This window comes from Aquila chrysaetos, chromosome 4 (genome assembly GCF_900496995.4).
Source record: "Aquila chrysaetos chrysaetos chromosome 4, bAquChr1.4, whole genome shotgun sequence".
NCBI lineage: Eukaryota > Metazoa > Chordata > Aves > Accipitriformes > Accipitridae > Aquila > Aquila chrysaetos.
The window spans coordinates 75,929,924-75,956,535 of record NC_044007.1 but is presented as its reverse complement, the minus strand read 5'-3'; the positions used below and the strand labels follow the sequence as shown (position 1 = coordinate 75,956,535).

At 43.8% G+C, this 26,612-nt stretch overlaps 1 protein-coding gene across 7 annotated transcripts in view; it reads right to left on the bottom strand.

Moving 5' to 3' along the window:
- COBL (cordon-bleu WH2 repeat protein) overlaps positions 1-26,612 on the bottom strand; it is a 211,184-nt gene that overhangs the window by 155,845 nt on the left and 28,727 nt on the right. For 6 of the 7 annotated variants that reach the window (XM_030011752.1, XM_030011753.1, XM_030011760.1 and 3 more), the window contains exon 1: positions 6,235-6,505. In XM_030011752.1, the coding sequence (XP_029867612.1) occupies positions 6,235-6,278 (44 nt within the window). In that variant the 5' untranslated portion in view covers positions 6,279-6,505. Of the gene's footprint in view, positions 1-6,234; positions 6,506-13,250; positions 13,487-26,612 lie in introns of those variants that run through there. The other variant, XM_030011755.1, reaches the window with a different exon arrangement.

The window sequence follows — 26,612 nt, the reverse complement described above, 5'->3', positions numbered from 1 at the left end:
CAACTTTAAAACTTATGCACAGGTCAATCGCCTTTAATAAAAATAAGACACTGGAGAATTCAGACCCAAACCTGAAAACGCAGCCTGCCTACTGCACCTCTGCAAGTACCTCGGGCCCAGCCTACACTAAGTTTTCACTTCATTTGCACCTTTCCTACCCACTTTAATGATGCTCTCTGCCTTAAAAAAAAAAAAAAAAAAAAAAAAAAAAAAAAGTATACCAGGGTACTATCATTTTTTGACTACCAGAGAAAGCTTTATAACTCATGCTTCTTCACTGAAACTGTCAGAGGAGGCTGCCAACTCTCTTCCATACAACACATGCCAAGGAACACACAAAACACAGCTTAACGTGCAAATATCAGGTTGAATTTACAGGGTCAGCAGTAAGAAATTAAATTTGTTGTCCCACAGACACTCTCAATCTGGAAGCTATAGTAAGAACAAAGGAACATAAACAGAAGAACCATTCCCAATCCATTTTCTTTCCCATTTCTCTGATTATGACAACTACTCTGCACAAATGCACAGCATCTTAGGCAGCTCGTTAGCTGGGGCATTAACGGAACCAAAAAAACAACATTTCTGATGAGAGGGGACTACAGCGGGTACGAGATGCTGTGTGTCAGCGCCATGGCAGCGCAGCCCTGCCACGCAATCTCTGTGACTCACTCCTTGGCATGGGTTAAGTCCCTGGCTCATCGCTGACACTCTCATGCTGAAACTATGACAACAATACACGTTATACAATGATACGCAGCCTGGCTCACCGGGCAACTAGCAGCCCTATATGTTAGCACGCTCTATACATTAAGAGGATTAATACGTTAATACGGGTTGTAATTCCTGTTAGCTGGAAGTGCAGCTACTTTTAAAAGATCCTTAGATCATAATTTTAGCTGGAAACACAGGTTTTAAGTCTTTTCCTATTTCCAGCTTCTACTGCAGGAGCTGGCTTGACCCCCTACAGAAAAATAAATTTCTAAAGACCCCTCAATCTCTTAGAAGCAGCATTAAAGTGTGAAAGCTGTCAATTTTCATGGAAATCACAATACCAGAGCAACACAAAAAGCTGCAGTATACAGACCGCTGTCGTTGCCAGAAAATCAAGTGTTTGCTGATGCTAACAGAGTAGCTAAAGGCCAGACACAGGGGAATACTTGTTAAGGCACTGAATTGCAATTCAGGAGAAGTGAGGTACTTCCCTAACTCTGCTGCAGGCCTCCTGGCTGCTTTCGGAGCAGGTCATGTAAATGTGTTCATGCTTTTGCCTATATAAATAAATTGGAGTCTCCTACATGTATTTCTTTAACCCAAAAGAATATTGTTAGGAAGCCTTCATAAATGCTTGTAAAGTAATTCGAGCCTGTGACAACAGGAGTCTTAAATATTTATGACACCATAGATATTTAAGAATACATACACCTATTCAAGAAAATCCTCATTCCTTTGAAGGCAAAAAAAATCCCCTCTTCATTCTGGCCATACTCATGCACTGTCATCTGAATTACTCAGCAAAAAGCAATATACCACTTCTCTAGCAAGATTAACTACACACAAAGCAGCCATGTATTTACTGGACTGACTTCAAAATAAATATTTAAGAAGTTGTTTTTCCTTAATGGTCAGCATCATCTAAAAGTGCACCCATGAGAGTGCTCTAAATTGTAATTAACCCCCGCTCTCCAGACCTTCATCTAGTGCAGCATCCTGAAATTCACTGTAATTGGTGCAGCTTGCCCAGATGGGGTGGCAAGTAAAAATCTGTCCCATCAAAGCATAGCGCTACCTCCTGCAGAGCAGTAAAGTGCTTTCGTGAAGACAAGCAATTTGACTAAGATGTAAACTTACAGGAGCAAAACCTGCAGAAAAATGAATCTGGAATTACAAGGGGAAGATGTAAAGAACAAACAAGACAGGCGAAAGAGAAGGTTCAATTTCATCTAACAGTGGCAGGAGGGGCATAAAAGAGCAAAATGAAAAAATACAAAAGATATCCCTGGGAAAGAAAACAATGAAAGACGACTGGAAGACTGGGAGAGTGAAAACAACTCCCGAATATTCTAGACAGCCCAGAAATGGAAGAGACTTTAAGAAGCCATCTATTTCATCCTCTACTCTGGTACAAGACTAACAGATTTCTGAAAGAAAGGAAAAAGAAAAAGAAAGGGAAAAGTAAGATAGGAGAAATGGGAAACTGGAATTCAGAAAGAACAGCTGTCAGGACTGGATTACATTGCGTTTATCTCACCATTTAGCTTATTCTTACAATTAGCTTGCTTATCTTCAGCAATCCCGAGATGTTAGTCACGACTGAAAATAGAAACATCTTCCAGCATATTAGCTCAACAGTTTTATTCATATAGAGGTGCAAAACACAGTAAAAATGGCCTCGTTTCATTTTACACAATAGCAAGCACAATTCTTCTGTCACCATTACCAGAGTTTTATTTAATGTGACGTATCTCCACTGACACTGAAAGAACTACTTTGGACCCAAACTACTTGTGAGAGGAAGATAGGGCTAATGTTGCCTGCGGTGCCAGAAAAATGTATTACAGAGAAGCTCCTTGTCTCAGGTATACACATGAGAAACATCGCCTGAATTCTGTGGGAGCGGTGCAGTACAAACAGGGACACAACATGAAGGATAATGCCAAGAGCACAAGTGTCAGCCTTGCAACTGGCCAAGGCAGCAATCTTCAAAGCCGGTAACACGCTGCTACTCTACATTTCTAACCGCAGTCATTGCCCTTTGCCACCCCGTACGCTGCACGTTACCCGGAAATAAATAAATACAAAGCAGAGGAAACGCATGCAAATTACTCAGTTTTCCAATTTTGATTTAAAAATTAATTACATCATTGTTTCTTCATACCCTGATTCTTGTAACATCTGAAGGCAAGATAAGAGTATGGTGTAACCAGTGTTACACAGATGTTCACACAAATGTTCTGAGGACAACAGTGCCCACCAGGCTTTTCCAGACAAGGTTTACAAATAACACCCTAAATACAAGCATAATAAAAAATTTACTTTTTCTTTTTTTTTAAAGCTGGATGAGCAGTTTCACAAAGTAACCCGCTTAACTATGTGGAGTAGGCATAAAATAATAGCAAAAGGTTTCAACAAGTTGAGATGCGCAACTTGCTCTGTACCTGGGGGCTTGCTTTCCCAGGTTCTGCATGTAAATGTTACCGACGTTTCACAGCCTTTATCTGACTTCCAGGGTCACTTCAATCCAGCAGGTAAGTCCCTCCGAAATAGGTGTGCTAATGTGTGCCTGTATTTGTTAGTACTATAAGACCCTGTGAAATAGGGAAGGAAGCTGAATCACAGAAAACAAAGGTCCTACCTAAAGAAAGCGCTCATACATCTTAACATGGGGGATTTCCCCACATTTGCCAGACTCCAGAGGAAGCTTTTCTGTGCTCAGATGGAAAGGCATGGAGAAGGACCCAGGAACTGCTGGTTTCCATGGGAGATGGAGATGCTTTCAGTGACAGGGGAAGATGCTCTGCACTTTGCGAGGCTCTTAACGAAGCAGAACAGAACTGATCCTCTCAGTCCTCATTTTGGGCTTGAGCCTGCCATGCCACTTATGACCAAGGTATGTCTGTTATGCCGTATGACAGTCAAAAACGTCACTGATCAAGACACCCAGAGAGGCCTATCTCTGCTCTCCCTAATGAAATAAGGGCAGATGCAGACACCAAGGTAGCAGATTTTAAACAAGTGTATTTCTCTCTTCTAGCACCTGTTGCACGATCACAGAATAAATCCCAATTTCTGCTGTTGCTGCTGTTTGTCTTAAATTCACCTCCATAAGCTAAAATAAATGTTAATTAAATAAAGCATCATGGACTTGGTAAAGCTTTACAAAACTCGTGCCTAGCAATTAGCAACAACAAAATTCTTGGTGCTGAACCCTACAATTATTTTTGAAACTGAGCAACGGGAAAAACCCTGCAACACCATCACTAACTGCAGTTTTCCTTTGCTGTTTTAAACAAAAAAACCCCACAACAGTATCCTGCTTTTAAATGTGTAATTCTCAAGCAGCTGTGCCACAAAACACACGTAGTCAATTTATCTGCACACAGCAGAGCTGCTCTACCCCGTACCAAATGATACATTAAATTAGTTCACTGTTTAACAAGGGAAATTCGTAATGTTGCTGTTAATGATTTACACAGAGACAAAACAGCTCTGTCTAAACTTTCTTAAAAATCATGAAGTTGCGGTCATTTTAACCTCCCTTTCATAACTGTGAGCTAACCCAATCAATAAGCTGGAAACGTGTACAGCATTTCTTCTGCCATGAAAGGAAGGTATTTCTGCCACAGTGGCCTGAAAAGCCAGCGCTCCCTGGGCACGCTCCATAGATGCCGCTCACGTCTGGGTTCATATGGGAACCAACAAGGACAGATGAGGCTGTCCTCTTGCCGCGCTTTCCTGGCCCTAGTGTATTTCTTCACTGGGCGAGTAAAACCTGATGAGGGACCAAACATCCACTAGTTTCCAGTACGGATGTTAGCAACTCAGGGAATTACGAACCGTTCAGTGAAGCCCACTGCTAACTGCACGGACACATCCAGGCTGGGAACCTCTGACTTGCAAGAAAAGGCGACAAGCAGTATTTCAAGGCTGAAATCAGCTCAGATAAAACAGACAGGCGGTCCCCATCGGTGCACACGACAGCGTTGCCATCAGCTTCCACAGGAGCGGATTAGCAGCCACGTGCTTTGCTATGCAATATCACAAGCGCGCCTTCACCTTACAAGTAGATTCACCTCCTCGAGCCGTGTCAGGAGTGATCCGACTGAAATTAACGCTGTTACTGTAACTGCTGTTCGCATATGTGATATCTGAGTCTGGCCACGGACAGGTTTACACAGATGAAACTGGCTACGTAGGATTCAAGAGGTTTGTTCAGAAATGCCCTCAAGCTCATCTCTGAGATGCACTAATGACACCCTTTCTCATTGCAAACTCAAACTCTTTAATGAATCTTTGGATACCTAGCAATCGAGACAAATTTTTAACCAGCACTGCATCCGAGAAATACTAGTTACTCTTCAAAGCACATGTGCAAATTGGCATCCTAGATCTCCTCTCGATCAGGATTTTAGAGAGCAGCTATACTATTGCATCAACTAAATACAGAGAGGGGAGGCACGTTGTATCTACTGCTTTTCATAGAAGGTTAGCTTAAAAGGTCACGATCAAACAGGTGCATTTTTAACTGGAATTAAGCCTTTTGTTTACAAAAAGAGCAGCAAGCTATGCCGTGCTCTGCCGGTGAAAGAAACGCTGCACACCTACGGTTTCATTACTACAGCACTAGCAACGGCATCTTTTCTTTACCCATCGCTCCGTTGTCCGTTAAGCACTGCAAGACTCCCTACCAAACACAGAAACTAAGGAAATTAAACCTAACAAAAGTACCATAGCCCACTAGCACGTACTTTAAAGCTGTTTTCTGCTTAGCTGAAAAGGAATTTACGACATAAACATTAGAACTAAAAATAAAAAAAAAGCTGCTGAAGCAATCACAGTCTTTTCCAGCCGGTGCAGACAGCCAGTGTGAAGTAGAGCAGTAAATTGCGGCGAGCAGACAGTACGGCTCTTAAAAACTTGCCCAGCTTCTAGCTCTGACAAAAGAGATCGCTCAGGACTTCATCTTGCCGCCGCTCTCGTCGTTTAATTAACGGACCGGTCAATTCGCTGCTGGCCTACTGGGAATTTGTCTCCTCTCTCAAAAAAAAACCAACCCCCAAATCCACCTGCGGCTGACGCCGGGGCTGACTGCCGTTTCTCCGGAGCGGTGCCCCCCGTCGCCCAGGGCAGGAGCAGCCGGGAGCAGCGGCCGGCTCGGCGCTCCCCGCCCAACCTCCGACCCTCCGGGGCGGTTTTAGACCCGAGGCCGGCACCCTCCTCCCTCCCTCCGCCGCGCCCGTGCGGTAGGGCCGAGGGACCCGCGGCCGAATAAACCTTTCAAAGCTTTTTTTTTTTTTTTTTTTTTGGTACGGACGCCCTGCTACCGCGGGCTCCCCGGGCCCGCCCGGCCCTGCCGAACCACCCTCGGCCCAGAAATAAAAACCCCAGACCGGACAGCCGCTCGCTGCGGACGGAGGGGCAGCGGCGGCAGAGCGGGGCCGGGGAAAGGCGAAGCGGACACCTTCACACCCAGACACGCAGACCCCCCCCCCCCCCCCCCCCCCGGTGGCTTACCCGCTGGGAGGCTTGCTGGCCCCGGGCCGCAGGAGGGTCTCCATGGCCGGGCCGCCCTCGCCGCTTCTCACGGGCCGGACGCGGTCCGGCAGCGGCGAAGGTCGTCGGCGGCGGGACCGAGAGAGACGGAGGGAGGGAGAGGAGGGAGAGCCGGCCTCGCCCCGTCCCTCACCGCCCGGCCCCGCTCCCCGCCCCGCTCCCGCCCCGGGCGGTTTCCATGAGGACTGACCGGCCGGGCCGAAAGCAGGCGCGGCGGGGGAGAGGAGGGCAACGGGCGGACCGCAGGAGCGGCAGCCGCCGGCGCCGGCCGGGAAGACCCTCTCTCGCCGCTTTTTGCCGTAAACTCGGCAAAACCGAAGCTGGCGGGGGGCTGCGTCCCCCCCCCCGGGGCTGAGCCCCGCGGGGAACGAAGGCTTTCCCTGAGCCTCCCGCCCCGCGTTGGCACCTACGGCTTGTTTCTCGTTACCTTTATTCTTACAGATTCTTTTTTTTTTTTTCCCTCTTCTTGGAGGCGGCGCAAGCAACTTTTCTTTTTAAATTAGTAGGGGCTTTGGTCAAGAGAGGGGCTGAAGGGCCGCGATCGGGCAGGCAAGGCAAGGCAGGCTTCTGCGGGGTGCCAGCCCGGCCCCTCAGCCTCTGGTTAATGGTCACCCCTTTCCCCAAGCCCTTCCTTCCCCTCGGGCTTCAGCTCCTCTCTGTGCCTGTTCTGCCCATCGGAAAGCGTCTTGCCCAGCTCGGTGACCAGAGTAAACGCAAGCAGCTTCTCTGGCCCCGAAAGCCAGCTCCTTCCTCGGCCAGCAAGGTTTGGCAAACCTGGGTCAGAAGCTGCGCGCAAGTGTCAGCTGTGCTGCCTGGGGGAAACCCGCATCCCAGGCAAATTGTAAATGCTTTGAAACATCCAGACGTTGGATTAATTTGCCAGTAACAGAAAGGAAAAGGACACGTTCATCTTTTCTGTAGTACGTGAATGGAAGATTACCATAAATGCCCACCTTAGTCTTGTACCAAGGCTTTTGCATTGTGATCAAAATACCTGGGTTTTGTGCATGTTTTACCCCATGTGTAACGGAACACCTATTGTAGTATAGTCATCCCTAATTTTGTCTTCTCTCGCTTTGACAACCTTAAGTCCCGTCTCCTCAGCAGAGAGCTGAGAATGCTGCTTTCCGTGCCCTCCCCTCCATCCCTGACATACACAGACAGGCTAAGGGCAAGGGAGACAGCTGGCTGTCCTAGCAGCTGTAAGTAGAGCAACAAAAATACAAATTTGCAGAAGCAAAACATTGATCCCTAACTTCCCTGTTACCATGGGTAGAAGTTGACTGAGTCACCACAGTTCAGTAATCACCCTGGTCATGAGCCACTTGCCACGGTAATGAGCCACATGCATGTTCCTAGTTTGCACTTTTATGAAAATAAATAGGCTAGCTTACATACTTTATTTTGCAAGTGGATTGGTTCAAAGACTGCATGCTGTCAGTTACCATAGCTCCAGGAATGAATAGTGATCTATTAAATCACAGGAACTTGATTTCATAGCTCTGTTCATCATCTATTCAGTCATTTTTCATCTCCCCTTCCTACTCCTAAATCTAAATGAACGCTTGCCTCTCCTAGAATAGATGCTAAAGCTGCACGGGCACAAAATCTCTAGAGAAACCCCCAAACCTTCCCCCATCCACATCATTAGCAAACTACACCGCTCCGGTCATTTCAAGAACCTGAAAGAACTTCCTTTGCCTCAGCCGTAACTTGTGCTCTACCATGATACACCCAAGCCGAGGTGTAAAGCACAAACCAACTAAATAGTATTTGCTTATTATGTTCACTTCTTTTTATATAGCACAGCAAAAGAGCGAAAGCCTATTCATCACCGAAATCGTGATCTTAATACGTCTCCAGAGCGCCAGCAGCACCGACTGCCCATGGCCCTGGTTCTTCGGTCCCATTTAGCTGATGGAAAAGCCAGGTGAAATGCAGGGAGCACACTCTGCGATACGACACAGGAATCTGCCTTTCTCCAGGCTCCTTGGCACTGGGCCCAGCTCCCGAAAAAAGGCCAAAGGGAGCACTTCTAGTGTGCATTGCAATCCCCACAATCTGGATGCTATGCTCACTTTTGAGGCAAAGGCCATTAGTTGGGAGAGGGGCTGCATGAGTAATTGTCAATCTCATGTCTGTAAGACCGAGCATGTTCAGTCCCCCCCAAGGACTGTTTCTAACCCTTTTCTGTCTGTATAGCTTCATCTCCATTTAGGTGGGCCTCCTCAATATATTTCCTAAGAAAATTAAGTCATTTAGATGACAAAATCCTTGTTGTAAAATAGTTTAGGCCTTTAAAAATAAGAACTTAATCACCAGTGCAATTTCACATTTCTGCTTTTACACAGTCTTTAGAACATTACTCCTATTTCTCCTCACCTTCACTGCTGGTGGTATTACTGAATCAAACCTTTAAGGCTACATTTTTCTTCTGCTAAAACTGGCCTGCAGTGTTTCAGGAATTTGAGTTTATAGTTTAAACTTAACTGAACTCGTAAGGAATCCGGTAAGACAAGTCTCATACCAAAGAATTTGTTTCTAATGTAGCAAAAAGAAGTTAAAATTAGCTCAGCATTAGCTAACTCACACCAGTTAACCAAGCATTTTCTCTAGTCTAGCACATATCTCTTCCTGCAATTTAGCCATCTGAAGACCATCCTAGAACTGGAAACCAGGTTTGGGTTTAAAAACTAAGGCAAAAATAACAAACCTGAATTCACAGCAGGAAAAGATTGTGAATGAAAGTTAGTTAATGTGGCTAGGTTTAGTTAATAGCAAACACACATTTTTAACCACATAAATCCTTTTCCCATTCTAAGCAATCTAGAAATTGCAATTTAAGCATTAGTCCCTGAAAGAGAGTTGACTTACTGTACAATTGCAAAATTCCTGGCTATATAATTATAGCAATTGGAGCTGTGTAGCCTCAAGCTCACAAAATTCTTATATTTTGCTTTCCACAGAAAAAAAAGAAGGGAAAAAAAAAAAAAAAGAAGGGAAATGAGATTTTCAGAGCTTGCTAGACCATTTCTTTGAGTCCCAGAGTACCACTTCTTCAGAAAGTTGCTTTGCGATTTAGCCCTACAGGTCCTATTGTTTTTATTAGGAACCTGAAATAACTGTGAGCAAATGATACCAATTTTAGAGGAACATGTCAAAATAACAAATAAAAACAATGAGTAGTTTTGAACAAACATCACATCATTTCTGGTCCATACAAGACTTACACAACATTATCAAATATCACTGAAGAGGCTGAATTTGCTTCAGAAAGGCACCATGACTCAATGAGTGGGGCACTCAAGGGGGAACGAGGATATTGTGCTTGGATCTGCCCGTAGTCAGATAGCAAATCACTGTCAAGTTTTTGGTTCATCTTTTGTTTCTCTTACTTTTCCTGTGTCATGGCAAGAAGCCTCCTTTGTGACTCATCGGCAAACTGCACTTGTACAGCATCTAGAAGAGAGCAAAGACAGTTCCTGCCCTGGGCAACCTGGGGGTTTTGGAACAGCGATTTTAGTTTTCTTCACGATTTTCAAGACTTACATGTAAGAAGTCTGTGATGTCAGTTGAGGCTCCCAAGGAAAGAAGTAAAAAAGATACTAATCATCTGAAAACATGACAAAGCAGCCATCTGAAAGAGCACATGGATACGGATACAGGTTTATGTAGCTTTAGCTGAGACAGTTCATGTTATTTCCAAGTTATCAGGTAATTGCCTCCCACCTATGTAGAAATACTGAAGCTTGCCCTTTTTCTTGTTGTCCCTCAACCTGTTCTGTTCTGAAAGATAGATTCCTTCAGAGATTTTTTCTTTCGTCTCCCAAAACTTACTGAAGTCAGTGAAGAGTTTGGACGGTATTTGGCCTTAAGACACCTAGAAAAAGGAATTGGGAGTGTGATGGAGAAAGCTAGAGACTCTTTCCCAGCCTCGCATGGAAAAGGCTGTTGAGGAAACCTCTGCTTGACCATTCATTCCTGCCTTCAAACCGCAGCGAGGTGGAGAGAGGGACAGCGCAGCCCAGCAGACGAGTGGGCGCGTGATGCAGCACTGGCCCAACGCTGGCACTCAGGAGCCGCAGGGCAGAGTGAGCACTGCCATGCTAGGTAAAAATATTCTGAAAAGGGAGGGTGCCTTTGCCTTAGAGGGTATTTCAGAGCACGCATGCAGGGCGGGGAACGTGATGTACATGATCAGAGATGGGGAAATGGTTTCAAACCACGACGTGAATAGAATAAGAGGAATTTCTGTGAATGATGCAGCCATCAGGAAATTAAAACCGGGTTATTTTAAATGTGGCTAAAAGTGGACACGGCAGGCATCAGCATAACCCAGACTGAAGCTGATAGGTCTCTATAATATGCTGACACAGTCTTGAATGTAAGAACCACAGAACTCTGGGGATTTTGTTTTAAAGGTTGGGTATTGATTACATGCTTATTCTTCCGTTCTTCCTCTTTTTTTCCCCAACAGCTTCATAGTCTGTTGCTTTTCCCTAACATTTCGTTCTATATATTTTGGACAAGTAGCCTTTTATTTCCTCTCTTTTCTACCATTCCTCTTATGTGAACTTTTTTCAGGATTTGAAACTCCAGGCCTAGCCTGCAATTGAACCAACATTAATGAAAGGATATTTACCTGGACAGACCCAGTGGGCCAGAGCGCATGTTCTTGGGCTCAGCTGTGGTGAGAACCTTCCTAAGCAAGATGCTAACATAAGATGCTTCCCAAAAATCAAAGAGTTGCATGACTTGTACTTATCTGAGAACAGTGTCAGGGAAGACAGCACTATTATCCAGGGAAAATATAAAATTAGTCTTCAAGACCATGTCATATTATATGACTGAAAAAAGCCTTTGGGCACTTTTGACCAGCTTACAAACAAAATCTGAATCCAAATATTAGCTAGTTTATGTAAATACACCTTCATTGTACTGAGCTGGGTAACCCCGCTCAGCGTGCTGGTCAGGGTGACCCAGCTACAGCCATTTCTTAGTGTGAGGTTTTTGCTCTTTGTTTGCCACGCCAAGGAGTCTGAGGTTGTCAAAGCGGCATTTCAGAAAAGTGACTCACCACCTCCCAGATGCTGGTGCCACTAAAACTCCCGTCATCCTTACCTCTTTCTCTAATGAAAATAAGTTGTGCTATGCTTAGAATTACCCTCTCTTTCAGCATTTTCATGACAGAGAAGTAGAGCTTTTGGGCTGCTTAGCCCAACAGAACTAGCAGAAAGGGAAAATTAATGAGCCTTCTGCGTAAATAACTTTCTACAAATTGAAAAAAGTTCATTTAGAAGTGGTGTGAAGTCACAGCAGAGCACTTGACTTTGGCATGATGCTTTTCCAGTCAATGGGGTACAGACAGGCCAGGCTTTTGTAAAGCCGGGCAGGACTGACAAGGAGACGGCAGAAGGGAGGCTTCATGCATGGTCTAGTGCAGCAACGAAGACAACAGAAAGCGCTCTCTCTCTCTGTGAGCTATGGCCGTGGCACGTTCCCAGTTTTCCTTATGCAGCGGACTGCGTACACAACACCACGCGGCCTCACCGTTGCAACCAGCCTGCGCCGCTCACACACACTGTGCTCAGCTCTCCTCCCAGCACGCTGCGAGGGAGGCCAGCCAGGAGTGCCTGCCACCTTTGAAACGCTGACTTTCGTGTGAGGCTTCAGCTACTAACTGCTGAAGTCCCTCTTCAAGTAAGTTAGTCCCTGCAGTGACCAAATGCCCGGAGAAAACAATTCTCAAGGGAGCCATGTCTGTACTGAATACTCAGTACCAGGGTTTCTATTTCAAGAAGGCTATTTCTATTTTCACGTATATAATACAGCCAAGCTATAATCAGAAGAATTATATCCGCTCACAGTCCTCTCTATAAATATTTAACGCTGTATGAGATAAGCTTTATTAACAACATCCACAACTATCTTTTAGCTCACAGACTAGGTTAAACTTCTACCACTTTCAAATAGATTTTTTTCAGTACAGTCTTTAGAAAGTTTCCATGGTTAGGAAGTAATGGTATCTCAAGGTTTCATTTTCAAGTTTCAGGATGGATAAATAGCAACATAGATCTTGTAGAATTTCATAGTTACTTATGTAATTCTCATTCCACACTTGCATCATCTGATGCATCTTTCAGTTAATCCTGATTGATAGCACCACAAATGAAAAGAGGATTTCATTCTGTATTTAAATCAAAACTAATGCACTGCAGATAAAGGCAAATACACACGTACCTACGCAAAAATAGAAAAGTAGCAGCCGTGGTGCTGCTGCTATTTCTATTAAGTTACATAACTCATGATTGCCTTGGTTGAACAACGCCTCAAAGTGCACAAAGATTTACATGCATGTGAAAGCTCACCAATATTGTACTTAACTTACATTTCTTAATTCTTCAGAAAAAATAAGACCCTTTGACATACAATATCATCCCTAGAATTCTCTGTATACTGAACAGGGCCTTGAATAGCTGCATACTGTTTAATTACTGCATGCGCCCCCAAAGGCCTACCTTTTATTCATTCCCACCCCAAACGTAGACCTCATGAACCTGCTGAAATCACTGAATTACATTAATATAAGACTTATACCCCTGAAGGATGGAGCTTTAATGGACACTATTGTCAGGAAAGCATCTGAAGGCGGCAGATAAATTCTGAAGAGTGATGTTCATAAAGCCTTATATAAAATTCAGACCTAGGTTACAAGTGTGAGGAGGCAAATAGTGAAATAACTTACCTTGAGGAATTCTCTCTGGGCATATTTGGATTGATTTAACGTACAATAAAATTTTTCTAGCCACCACCATGTCATGACACGATCAGTGGTGCGGAAGGTGGCTTCCCCATCGCCCACCCCTCTGAGGCCAAGCAAAGTCTTCTTAACTCTCCCTTCATACGTTTCAGAAGATTTACACCCTGATATCAGTAAGTGACAAGACAGTAATACTTTTCTCTTTCTACTAACATACCTTGAGACCAATCCTGCTGCTTATCTCTTTTTCCAGAAGATCTGGGTTAGCTGGGTACGGCAAAGGAAGAGGAAGGGAGGTCTCCCAAAGATGTCCGGTGGTACTAATCCAGGAGAACTTGGGCTGAGCTGAAGTACGCAGTTGGTTCACCACGGTGTCATCGGACAGACGCGGTCACACAGGGCCAAGACAGGGTAAGACTTCCCTCTTTAGAAAGGGTTGTGGTCACCCTGTTCCTGTAAGCGACACATAATTAGAAACAAGAAAAACTCTCCTTGAATTAACAAGGAAGGAATTGGATAAACTGGCCGGGAAAGAAGAGTGGAGGAAATATGGATTATCTGGAAAACATCACTGGCCTGATCCAAAGCCTGCTGATAGTAATAAGAGGTTTTATACTGGCTCCGACTGGTTTTTCCAAATCTTTCACATCACTTGCAAGCATGTGCAATAACGACTGGGCGTTTTACACAACGTTTCTTCTCTCGTTTCCTCCCCTATTCCTCTTGAACATGTGGTTAATCACGTCTTAATTGTACCTCTAGCCACTTGCACTGGTGCTACATGAATCTTCGCAGGAACCTGCTGTTTACTGGCCCTAAAGGACAACATGAAGGTAAAAAGTCTGTAAATGCCCTGTACCTGACGTGAGGTCATTGGTGAACCTTTGGAACCTTTTTATTTCTCTGTCTTCTGCTGGCTTGCCAGCTCTCCTCACCCTGGAATCTCAGTCTAGGGGAGGGGTATAAATTATGACATAATTAAAATGAAACAACACTCCCTTTCTTCAGGTGAGTCATCTTCAGGTATCCAGAAAATGTACAGTATGAAAATTACCTCCAATTCAGGGCATTAAGAATACAAAGTAGCTCCTCAAGTTCCTTTAGAAAAATAAATATGGAGCACCTCTAACTTACAAATAAAGAAAACTAATTTCCCACTGTTCACAGTCACAGACTAGAATAACCAGATTACAAAGCTTCCTGTGAATTTGCTACACGGGGTGGCACGCTGCTGTGCCGCTTCAGGGACAGCCCAGGAAGCAAACTGCAATGCGAAGGGCTGCACTTGGTAAATAGGCATGTGTCCATAGAGATTTCAAGGAATGCAACTGTTTGTTTAATTTTTATACTTGTTCATAATCTGATGAAATATTAAAGGAACCCGCAGATTTACATACCATTTTTTCTTTTACTGGAAGATGACAAATGAGGGTGTAAATCCTCCTAAAATCCATTAGATTAATGCCTGTGATAACTACGGAGGTTCTTTCACAGCACTGGCTAGTGTTTTAAATCTAAGTGTCACAAAAGCCCCGTTAACTTTAGTGATTGCTACTGAACCAAAACGCACGTGGAAATCTTTCCAAACTTTCACTCAAAATGTATTTTGAAACCTGTCTACAGCTTCCAAGGGAAAACAAAAAGTCAGAGAGTGGCGTTTCAATTGCTCACGTGTACTTTGCATTTGACATGCCATACCACCCCAACGGTTAAGAAGCAAGCTCGAGTCAGACCCTACGGGTGTGCAGAAGTGTAACCAGCCGCGGGTCTTGAAGCCACCTCCGTGGCCCAAGTCATCGCTTCCCTAAAGGTTTCTCAGGGCGCTCGGCGCGAGCAGCCCTCCGCTTGTCTTTGTTTTTGCAGGCGCAGAAGATAACCTCGGGTCCTGCCCTGGTGCGGGAGCATGGTGGGCTCCTGCCCGCCGACGTTTGTGCGTGCACAGACGAAGGTTTCCATGCCCTCTGCTGCTGCAGCCTCGGCTTGCTGCTATCGAAACTCTTCTCTACTGGGTTGCCCAATCCCAGCTGAACTGCTGCCAAGCTCGCAGCGTACCTTAAACAACAGGTAGGCCTCCAGTGCGCAGTCACCCCGATACGGGTATAACCTTCCCCTTCTGTGAGATTTTAATGTCATAGCACAGGAGAACATTTGTGTAACTTGGGATGTGGCCTTTTTAACCCTTTGGAATAGAACCACAGTTGCAAGACTGCCACTGCAAATCCACAATACCTTGCTACCATGTTTTCAATTTTAAGGTGGTTCATGAGAAAATGGTAAAATATGGTTCATTTATATATTACAATTGCATTTCCAAACTACCATCTAATACAGATCTTGAAAATTATGTTTGTTACCCTCCTGCTTTATGAACACCTCATTCCTTCCTGATGAATAAAGACTAAACATGGCTAAACCTAGAATTTTCAGATAGATATAACATAGACTGTAAAATACATATGTTTATGCATACATACATAATTTTATGGTTCTAACGCTTTGTTTTCTTTAGGGTGGATTTTTTAGCATACTGGCTTACTTGGAAGCTCCATACACCTGTGACTTCTCCTGAGACCACATCCAGCTCTAGGGCCCTCAGCACAAGACAGCCACCGACCTGTTGGACCAAGTCCAGAGGAGGCCACGAAAACGGTTAGAGGGCTGGAGCACCTCTCCTATGAAGACAGGCTGAGAGAATCAGGGATGTTCAGCCCGGAAAAGAGAAGGCTCCGGGGACACCTTGTTGAGGCCTTTCAATACTTAAAGGGGGCTTATAAGAAAGACAGGGACAGACTTTTTACCAGAGCTTGTAGCAATAACACAAGGGGTAACAGTTTTAAACTACGAAAGAATAGATTTAGATTGGACATAAGGAAGAAATTCTGTACAAACAGGGTGGTGAGGCACTGGCACAGGTTGCCCAGAGAGGCTGTGGCCGCCCCATCCCTGGCAGTGTTGCAGGCCAGGTTGGATGGGGCTTTGAGCAACCTGGTCTGGTGGAAGGTGTCCCTGCCCATGACACGGGGGTTGGAACTAGGTGATCTTTAAGGTCCCTTCTGACCCAAACCGCTCTGTGATTCTTCAGAGCCCAAGTGAGGATTTGAGTATCTGTGTTAGTGCACTCAAGTCAGAATATCGAATTCATCATTGGCAAACTGAGGATATTTGAGGTCAGCTCATAACTGAACCCCAGGATTCAGAACCCTTATTCCTACATGGAGGTTTTTCAAGGGAAACAGAATAGAGTCCAGCAGCTGAGCCAACAAAATAGATCGGAACTTGCGCCTTGTTTAAATTTTATCAGAGAGCTCAAAATGAAATTGGTGGTTCTGCAGTGGTCTAGTAAGCAACAGTATGATCAGAAAACAGGCTATGGAAAACTCAGGGAAGGAAACTTTGATGAGCATGATTTCTTCATCAGTCTTGTGACAATCTGTAACAAGAAAACAGCCAATGGAAGGCTTAACATTTCAATTATTGGATGAAAGCTTGGAAAAGACTAATGATTGAGAAAGGGAAGAGAGGAATCGGCAGGAAAACAAACCCCAAACAAAACAACAAAAATTCCCCAAGGTCTCATTGCAAAATTAGGCTTTAAATCGTTTGTAGCCAGCACCCCTCCACTGGGAGGCATCTGTCACTGCTCCCTGGGGACACAGGGCCAATAGTCCCGATACACAGTTCTGGGAGGAGGGATAAACTCCTTTCCCAAGATGGCAAAGCAAGCAGGGTGTCACTACGTCCTGGAAAAGAGAACAGGCTGGCTTTATTTGAATCATGATATCTGCGTTTGTAATCCCCAGCTATGCTCTAAGCAAAGCTGAACAGCTTCTACTTTTTACTTCAAATGGAATGAAATGCGTGGGCATGAAGAGGACGCTCTGGGGAGGCGGACGATGAAAGATCCTGCTAACACCATCATAAAAGCAAAGCTGCAGCAGGAAGCTGAAAGGACACCCTGGGCAGATTTGTTATTGGAGCTTCCAGTTTTGATGAGAGAGAAGTGAAACGTAAGCAAGAGGATTTTGAATTCCCGAGCTTGTGGCTGCTTTGATGAGCTGAAGCAGCCAGGTTGAACCCACCGGCAGCCAGAGCTTTCACCTGTCATGTCAGTGGGACAAGGATTTCAGCCGCTTGTGAAGGACTTGTATTTTTGTCTCTTGTATGCCCAGGCACTCTATAGTTAAAAAAAAAAAAAAAAAATAAAGGAAAAATCACCTAGACAGCAGAATGATCCTTAATTCGGTCCCTTTGAGTCCTGAACCTGATGGCTGGGCCCAAAAATCAAACCACCTCCTCCTAGACACCTCTGAACCCCAGCGGGGAGGGAAGTCCCACTGGAGAAGGCCACTTTTGCCATCCAGGGGCACGAGGGGGAGGTAAACAGAAAGCCCCAATAGACATGCCCTAAATGTTTTGGGTTTTTTTTTTTTTTTTTTCTTTGTACATTGTGTTACTGTACTTGAGAGGCATTGCTGAGAAACAGAGTTTACAAACTGGGGAAAAGTTTGCAGCTATAACAGTGATATTTATAGTTTTGTAATTTATCTGTAGCTTTGTGAAATGTATCTGGGTAAATGGTTGTCCCAGCCTAAAGCAATAGCTAACGTCCAGCTGTGAGTGCAAGGTTAATGGTTATGCTTAGCTAGCTTGGGGAGGTCACAAGATTTTGCCCTGCAGACTGTATAAGCATAGGAGGCAGAAAAAACAATTTCCCTGCCTCCTTGAAGATCCATGTCTAGCTCGCCGTTCAGTTCAGCTCGGCTGACGGCTATGGGTAGTTCCCAGCGTTAAAGCACTGTACAAGTCCCGCAGCTCCAGGAGTCACGCAGGTGGCTGTGCCGGGTTGGGAGCGGCCGGCCGAGAGCGGGGGGGCTCTCGGCAGAGCTGCCAGGGCCCGCGGAGATGGAGCAGCCAGAGGCACGGATGGCAGGGAGCCGAGCGGCGAGCAGAACATCACTTTACACAGCTGTTTATCACCCAAGAAATCTTAACTTTCACTTACTGCAGATGATGGCAAAAGGTCTAGCCTAGAAATTACTTCCTTAGAGGAAAAGACTATGAACTATTATAGTTAAAGAATAACTATAACAGTCAGTTACTATCACTCTGTTTATCTACCCAGTCAGATTTTTTTTCATAGAAAAAAAAACAACAACCAACAAAACTTTAACTGTTTGATTCATGTTTGCCAATAGGAGAAATTAGCTAGTTCAGTATAATTTTCCCAGTTGTCCAGGTATGGCCTCAAGTCACTGCTTTCAGAGCAAGTCTCTTTGATTTGAACCCAAACCTTGCTGCTGTGAGTCACGTCCTGGCAGGAGGGTTGTTACCTCTGAACAACAGGAGCAGTGTTTCAATGAAATAACTGCACTCTTCTTTTTCCAGAGGATCCCTGCTACCACTGGAATGTAGGGTGGAAGATAGACTACACTGCCTTAGTGTATCTCATTAGTTAGAAAAGGAAGCAAACAAGGAGATTTTAGGAAGAAAAAAGGGCAGCGTATTAAAATAACTAAATACCATCCCAGACTCCAACGGACTCCTTGGCTCTGAGCAATTATGAATAATGCTGGGTACATGGGATGAAACTTAATTTAGACTGCAGTTTCATAGTCACTTCAAGCTAATCTAAGTTGGCACAGTTTATGAAAGAAGCAGTCTCGCCTGCCTGTCTGTTCCCAGCAAAGCTATTCCCTCTTTTTCCTCCCCCTTCGCACACAGAGCAGCTTTATTTGTCTCTGCATGCCATGCAGTGGGGCAGGCGGTTCGCCCAGAGGGACAACCCCACTGCTGCCAGGCACGCTTACAGCCTCCCCGTGCCCCCTTCCACGTTACAGCCATCCTGACAACAGGGAAAAAACCCACAAAAAACAACAGAGAAGGGTTGGCTAACCCAGAGAGGTTTCCTGGATTGGTTTGGGGTGGGGTTGGAGGGTGGTGCAGCGACATCTCCAAGCAGCAATGACCACAGCAACATACCCCGAGCACCGTGAAACAGGGGAGCAGTTAAGACATGTGGACGTGAAACACTCTGGAGTCGGCACCAATTCCAGCATTTGCTAGCTCAACGCTGTTTTATGTTATTGCTGTGTAACATATTAACTTCTAGCGGTCACAGCCCATTAGCCCTGATCCACTGGCGACTTGCCCAAATACAGGCAAGCAAAATGCTATTATAGCCATGGAGAAAAAAAAGGTGCTTTTTTCATATATATATATATTTTTTTTTTTTTTTTTTTTTTAAATCGTTTGGCCCATTAGGATACTGACATGCTTCCATCCCTGTGTTCATCTTTGGATACTATAATGGCACATTGGCCTCAATGTTTTGGAGTTGTTAATCCTATGTCAGGGAGCCCAAGCTGAACTCGGCAAACACAGGCAGAGTGTGTGCCCATGTGCATACACCTCATTCTACTTTCCTGAAGTTTATATGTGTTTTCATGAGTGCAACCTCAATCTCACAGCTGAACGTCTATGCTTGTTTTAAGGTAATCGCACAAGACAAAATACAACTAAAATGGAACAGCCTTATTTAGGATACTAAAGAACAAATTACAAATAAAGGAGTGGTGAACAAAAAGTCTCCTGGGATCATTTCTGAGGCCATGTGCTCATTTTGCAGGAAGCTGGTTTTCTCCTGCCTTGGAAGAGTTGAACAACTGTAAGTATAACTTGGGTGTAAATTTTATTGAGATCTGCTCTTCACTGCCAGAGATATGCAAAGGGTTCTCATATAAACAAGCACTGTTTACAGATATCTTCTCAGTAGTGGCACTCTGTTGTTAAACATTAATTCTTAGGAATGTGCATGTTGTGCAGCCTTTTTACGTGGTATTTGGATCTGTTGGCAATTTGTACGTATGCTTTTGGTAATTTAGGATCAAAGCATAGGTTTGGGAGAAAGTTTCCTATACAAAGTATAGGAATACACACACATTAAAGAGTAAAGTGGTGGTGTTTTTTTGTTTTGTTTTGTTTGTTTGTTTTTTTTTTAGTAAATGTGCCCTGAAGTTTGTGTTACAACCATTGATTATTAGAAGGACAGAAAAAGACCTTGACAATTGGTCCCATCTGGTATATTTGCATTCTACCAGAGGAGGAGAACAGACACACATGTGGTAAAAGCAAGTTGGTAAAAAAGGCTAGGGAAATAACGTATCACTTCTGGGGAGACAAACAAGCAAGTGTACTATTTGTAATGCAAAGTTCCTGTTGACACCAGCATAGGCAAGAGGTCTCTGCTCCACCTTTTGGTGGAGAGGAAGGAGGAAAATTCTCTATAGAGAACTGAAGAGAGTGAACACCCACGTTTGCTGGCATCTCCCAGGGAGTGTGCAGCAATAGTTACACATAGCTGAGTTTTCTTTGTGTCTTAGGAGACGAGGAAGTGAATCAGAAACTCCCAAAGAGACTCAAAGAGGGAAAAAAAAAAAAAAGAGGAGTTACCTTCCTGACAGCAAGCGGCCTGCCTGGCCCACAGTTACAACTTGGGAGGGATGCTTGGACAAATGCACCTCACTGTCCAGACCACACACAAGAGTTTGGGTGAGGTTTTTTGGGGTGGGGGTGATTTTGTGGTTTAGCCGAGGTCTGTTACTTTGGAGTGCTTTCATAGAATCATAGCATAGTTTGGGTTGGAAGGGACCTCCAAAGATCATCTAGTCCAACCTCCCTGCAACGAGCAGGGACATCTTCCACTAGATCAGCTTGCTCAGAGCCCCATCCAACCTGACCTGGAATGTTTCCAGGGATGGGGTATCTACCACCTCTCTGAGCAACCTGGGCCAGTGTGTCACCACTCTCGTCATAAAACCCATCAGCTGTGAAGCAAGCCCACCAGGCTGCCAGCAGGGTATCACATCCTCTAGCAACTGCGAGGACTTACTGCTTGTTATTTTACGGTGTGTTCGGCTTTTTGCTTACCCCAGGATGGCAGCCACTAAGAAAAACTTTCAATTTACAGAGTCTTTGGCTGTTTATAAGTGTTATCCTGGGTTGATCTGCTCAGTATCTAGAGGCTTCCAGGAAAAGAAGCTACTAGTTGTCTGTCAAGAAGTATTACATCTGGTATCACTGCTTCTTGGTGAAAGGTTTAGTTTGATGATTTGCTGGAATAGTGGGGATACACTTCAATCTTGTCTGTGGGAAAGCAAATCAGTGACCATGAGAAAACACACACACACAGAGTGCATAAATGACAACGTGTGTTAAAACACTCGTGTCAGGAGATTCAGACTGACCCTAGTAGGCACAGGTATCTAGAATATGCACTTAGAGTGAGTATCTCGTGCAGTGAAGCGCAACACACACAGCAGAAAGTTCAGCACAGTGTCCCGAAGTCAGAGCTGGTCCGTATTTTTAGACTCTATAACCTCAGAGCGCATCTGAACAACAGTGCCATTTCAGTACCTCTTTGAGAGCCTGATTCTCATTGGGGCCACTTTTCAAAATGCCCACCTACACCTGAAGTCAGGAAAAATTCCTCTGGGAGTCGCACTGACTCAGGAACAGCTGCACTCTGCCAAACTGGAGCAAGTTCAGAGGGAGCACTGCCTATGATCAATTCATTACATAAACCTCAGATAAAGGAGTGGCAAGAAACTTTCCTGCCACCAACCATGAAAAACAGTTAAGGGGAAACAAAGCAGCCAGTGCAGGGGTTTTTAACAATCTACTTAATCTTGGTAGCGTAAGGGCCCCACAAAGGGCCTGGTGGTACATACCAAATACAGAAGAAATCGAAACCAGAGATTAAGCTGCTGTGCTGAGCCATAATGTCATTTCTTCTAATATCTCTAGGCACAGACAGCAGCTGCAGTTAAGTAGATAGCCTTAGGAAATAACTTCTTAATACAAGAAAGCAGGAGAAAAGTAATTTTCTTTCCTCACATTCTTTTTGCAGGATCTGTTGCTCAAGTTACAAAACTTCTATGAAATGTAATAATAAGAGACAACCCTGTGTAGCAAGGGCCAATAGAAGTTACCCCCGCCACGTAACTGGATCTCAAGCAATTCCCACATAGGTTTCCATGAACTGATGAGCTTCTTTGGGCATCAAACCACCAGTCACACATATAGCATCCTACTGCCTCAGGGCTGGTAAAGCCTCTGAACACAGGTCTCAGTAGAAACTGAACACAAAACAAAATTTGAAGCTGTGTTTCACACTAAATCTGTCATAATTCAGTACTCGGTCTTGCGTACATGGTGATTTAAACGGCTAGGACCACCACAACAGTTATTCTACACGCTGCGAAAGAAAATACCATCAAAATCCAGGTGGGAGAAGAAAAGAGCTTATGGTCATGGTTTAAGCACAGCTTTTGCAACACTTCAGCATGTTCTTCCTGGTTGGAAGAATTAGCATTGATTTGTTCAAATGAGTTCATGTTCAGGAAAACTCTATTAGATACCAAAAGGCTCCTCAAATTTTAGAACAGCCAGGAACATGAGAAAGAGGTAACCATGTAACACCTGTCCTGATGAATATGGGAAGGGGAGGCAAAGAAAAAAAAAAACCACAAAAACCCCACAAAAATGCTTAAGCAGACGCCTTCATAAAACACTTACTTCCACCTCTGCTTTTGAAATACTAGAGTCCGAAACTTCCTGAGGATTTAGTGGGAACTTCTGGGATTCATCCAGAATTAACCTATAGTTGTAAACCTAATGAAAAGCAATTTGAGAACAACCCCAAAGTCTTAAACCTTCTGAGGAGAAACTTTAGCCTCTTTTAGGAATTAACAGGAGAGGTTGGACAGGAGCCATTTCTCCCTCCAAGACTGTAATTTTTCATGCCCAGAACAACTGAGTACATTTTGCTCCTTTTTCTCTAGGGGCTGTGTTGCACAGAGCAATACACCCAGCCCTGGGCAGGAGAGCTTTCTAGGAAGGCTGTGCCCAACAGCTTCCACCGCCTGAAATCCAGGGCTATCCTGTTTAGCAACTTAGTAAAAGGAGAATGAAAGCTTTTATAACTGTTTGAGTAAAACTTAAACCTTATGGGTACCTCTTCTCTGGTATGAAAATGCCTTTAATTACTTAAATTCAAGTCTTTTTCTCACAGGTCTCACAAGATGCACTTTTTGCTAAACTACCTAAGAAGCCTCACCCTAAGCCTGACCGGCTTGCACAGAAGAACTGGATGTTCATTCAATGGCTGCACCAAGATAAATATATTGATCTTGCTGCCCTAACTCATCCTGAAGGAAAACAAAGTTTGTGCGCAAACAGAACCTAAAGAGGATCTTCCTAAAGAGGTTGGATGAGAAGCCTGAATAACCAGTGAAACATTTCTTCATGGATAAAATGGATTACATGCATGAGAAATGCACCCCAAACTATTTCCCATATTATCATAGTACTTTTTCTTCAGGTATGACAACATGTCTTTGCAATTCTTTATCACCATCACATTAGGGGTCAAACGTGGCACCCAAAAAATTGCAAAACATACTACAGTTTCCCCATAAGTCCCAATTAGGTACAAAATACCTTAAAAAACCCAAATTCTTTAACCACGGTTCCTCTCCACAGTTTGAATAGAAGAGTATAAGACTCTCACATGCCCTAGAAATAATTAATCTGGCAATGTCTTTATTTTGTCTTTGCAATTCCCTCACAGCCAGGTTCAGGCCAGGACAACAGACACGGCTTAGCCTGACACAGAGGAATTCTCCAGCTAAGTGCCCTAAATCAAATCTGAACAAAAACCCAACCAAACAACAAAAAACCCCCCAAGCCAACAACCCAAAGACCCAAGCAACAAACCCCAAATGTACTAAAAAAAAAAAAAAAAAAAAAAAAAAAAAAGGAAAAAACCCCCAACCCCCACAACTTCGTAAGAACAGCCAGATTAGCTCAGACTAAAAATCCACCTAGCCCACTGTCCTCCCTCTGAAAGAGGCCACCAACAGTGAGCATCTGAGGAAGAGAGTAAGATCAGGACAAAAGTAAAATGATAATTTCAGGTGCCTTAATAACCGTTCAGATAGATAATGTTTAATTTGTTTTTAATTGAAGTCTACAGTCTTTACAGTTGCATGATTTTTCTTAAAGTGAAGGAATAAGGAGAGAGGAGGAAGTTTAGCAATACCATAATTAACTGCTTAGGGTAAATCCTCCCATCAGATTCATGAGACAGATTTCAGATAAGCAGCTCAAATGAAGGATTATCTTGCTAGCAATGCGGAAATGTTGATCAGCTTGATATTTCCATTCTGCAGACAAGAGTTCATGCTGGCTGCTCACTATTTTCTGCGAGGAGGTAAATCTCCACAAAGGTAGCAGGTCTGATCCAGAGGGGATTTTGTTTTTAAAACCCCTGCACATGACTGTCTTGTACTTGTCTGTTTTCAGGCAGAAATGAGACCTGAATATAAATACTGCTCAGCTACCCCGTTTGAGAAGGGTTCCTAGGCAGATGGATGCCCTGATGGTATGATGGATTGGATGGAGCACATTGCATATGTGCTAATATGGTGTCTTAACACAAACATTAGCACTTGAGAGCATCAGAATACTCAAGCATTCTGGAAATATTAAGTTTAATTAAAAAATATAATCTCCTGTGACTGATAACACTCTCAACATATGTTTCATGGCATTTAAAGACAAATGGAACCCATCTAGCCAGTACATTTAAATTTCAAGGAAAAAAGTCCTGTCCATCATCAGGAATACAATGAAAAAAGTATACAAAATTTAAACCGAAGCCTTCTTATATGCATAACAGTCTTACATACACCAGTCTTGTCTGGTGTTCAGTTGCATTGGTTGCCTAGACAAGCAAGATACTTCCATTCCCAAGGGAAAGGAGGGATAATGGTTTGTGGCATCTCATGCCTATCTATTAGCCCACCTGCTTTTTACCATGCCCTTCTCAGTCCTTTTGCCTCATTCAGAAGCGGCAGGGATGGCTTGAACAAAATCCTATTTTCAGTTTCAGGATCTAAAGGCATTTTGCTGCATGGGGCTCAAGGGTCTCTATCTCCATTCTCTACATAGTAGAAAAACACATACACACACTTGAGCTATGTTTTTAACAAGAAAGAGAGGATCCAGAAGCATCTGGGGAAAAAAAAAAAAAAATAATACAAAAGAGTTGCTATTACTGTACTCACAGAAGTAGTACCACTCTCTTCAGATTTTGTTATTTGAATATGGCCTGCATATTTGACCAGAGTAGATACAAGATATTCTATAGCTCCAGGGAATATATTTCCATTTCCATTGTTTGTCTTATGCAAACAGGTTACACATTTTGCCCACAGGTAAAATAAAACATTGTCCATCATGAGAAAAGAAAAGGTGCTGTAGCCATGCCACACAATTTCCCCATGTCTTAGGTGTCCATAAGATAAGTAGCAATGTTTTCCAACTAGCATCAGAATTCTTCAGAGGCAGCTATTCATTTAAAATACATTTTGTTAGCTGCATTTCTTTATATTTTGCAATAAGTAGAGTGATTCCGTTGCAACATAAAAAAAAATCAGTTTGAAACTTAGAACCTAGCCCTCTCCCATCCTTAGTCAGATAAAATCCCCCTCCCCCCCCCAGAACCCCCCAAACAAAAATATCTTTTTCTGAATGCATGCCTAAGCAGATAAGCCTCACAGTAAGATTTCCAACAAGTACTCAGGAGACTTAGGTATCAAATTCCCATCAACTGGAAAAAAAAAAACCCAAAACCCAAACCCTTTCTCTCCAAGAGCATTGAGATAAGATCATGTGCAGACATCACATCACACTCAGCTCATGTCTGTGTGTTTAGCTCTGAAGTGCTCTTATCGTTTCTGAAATTATTCATCCTTGGCCTCTCAGGCATATTAGCTGAGTCTGAGAGTCACGCTCTCCTGGCAATTGCCATTTCTCCCTCAATTTTTCTCTACACAGGCACGCACTTAAAGTACCACGACTGATCTCAAGAACATCAGTGGGGAGGATTCCCATACTGCCTGGACAAAAATCACTTCAAGCCCTACAAAGCAAACCCAGCCCTATCATCTCCATGCAGGCAGCTGCTGCCTGTCAGGGAGGAACAGCTCCATGTGCTCATAGAGAACAAGACAGCTTTTTTTTTTTTTTCCCTCTCCTTTTTTGTTTCACTAGCTCAGAACTGTTAGAGGGAAGCCCCAATTCAGATATATATGAAAACACCTTTGCATGGCAGTAAGGAAACCTATACTGAGGAACACAGTCAAACAACAACAAAAAACATAAATCCAGTAAGCTCTCTGCAACATGCACACAGAAACAATGATCACTTTATGCTTTCCAGGCATACGATCACTTACTGAACGCAGAAGCCAAATGAACAGGTAAACTGTTCATCAACCCTCAGACAGCAGAGTCACTAGATGGGATCATTTGCATTATCACCCTTAACCTCTTTATCAGTAATTAATCCATGCACCTTGTTGATAATGTGTACATTCATATGTACTCAACTTTCTTTACTGCATAATAAGAAAAACAGCAACATCTCAAACATACTTCCCTCTTTCTTCTTGCAGTCTTTCCAGCATGCATAGCTGCTGAAAAGTGGGAGCGCTGTGCATGAAAGCCTGGGTGCATA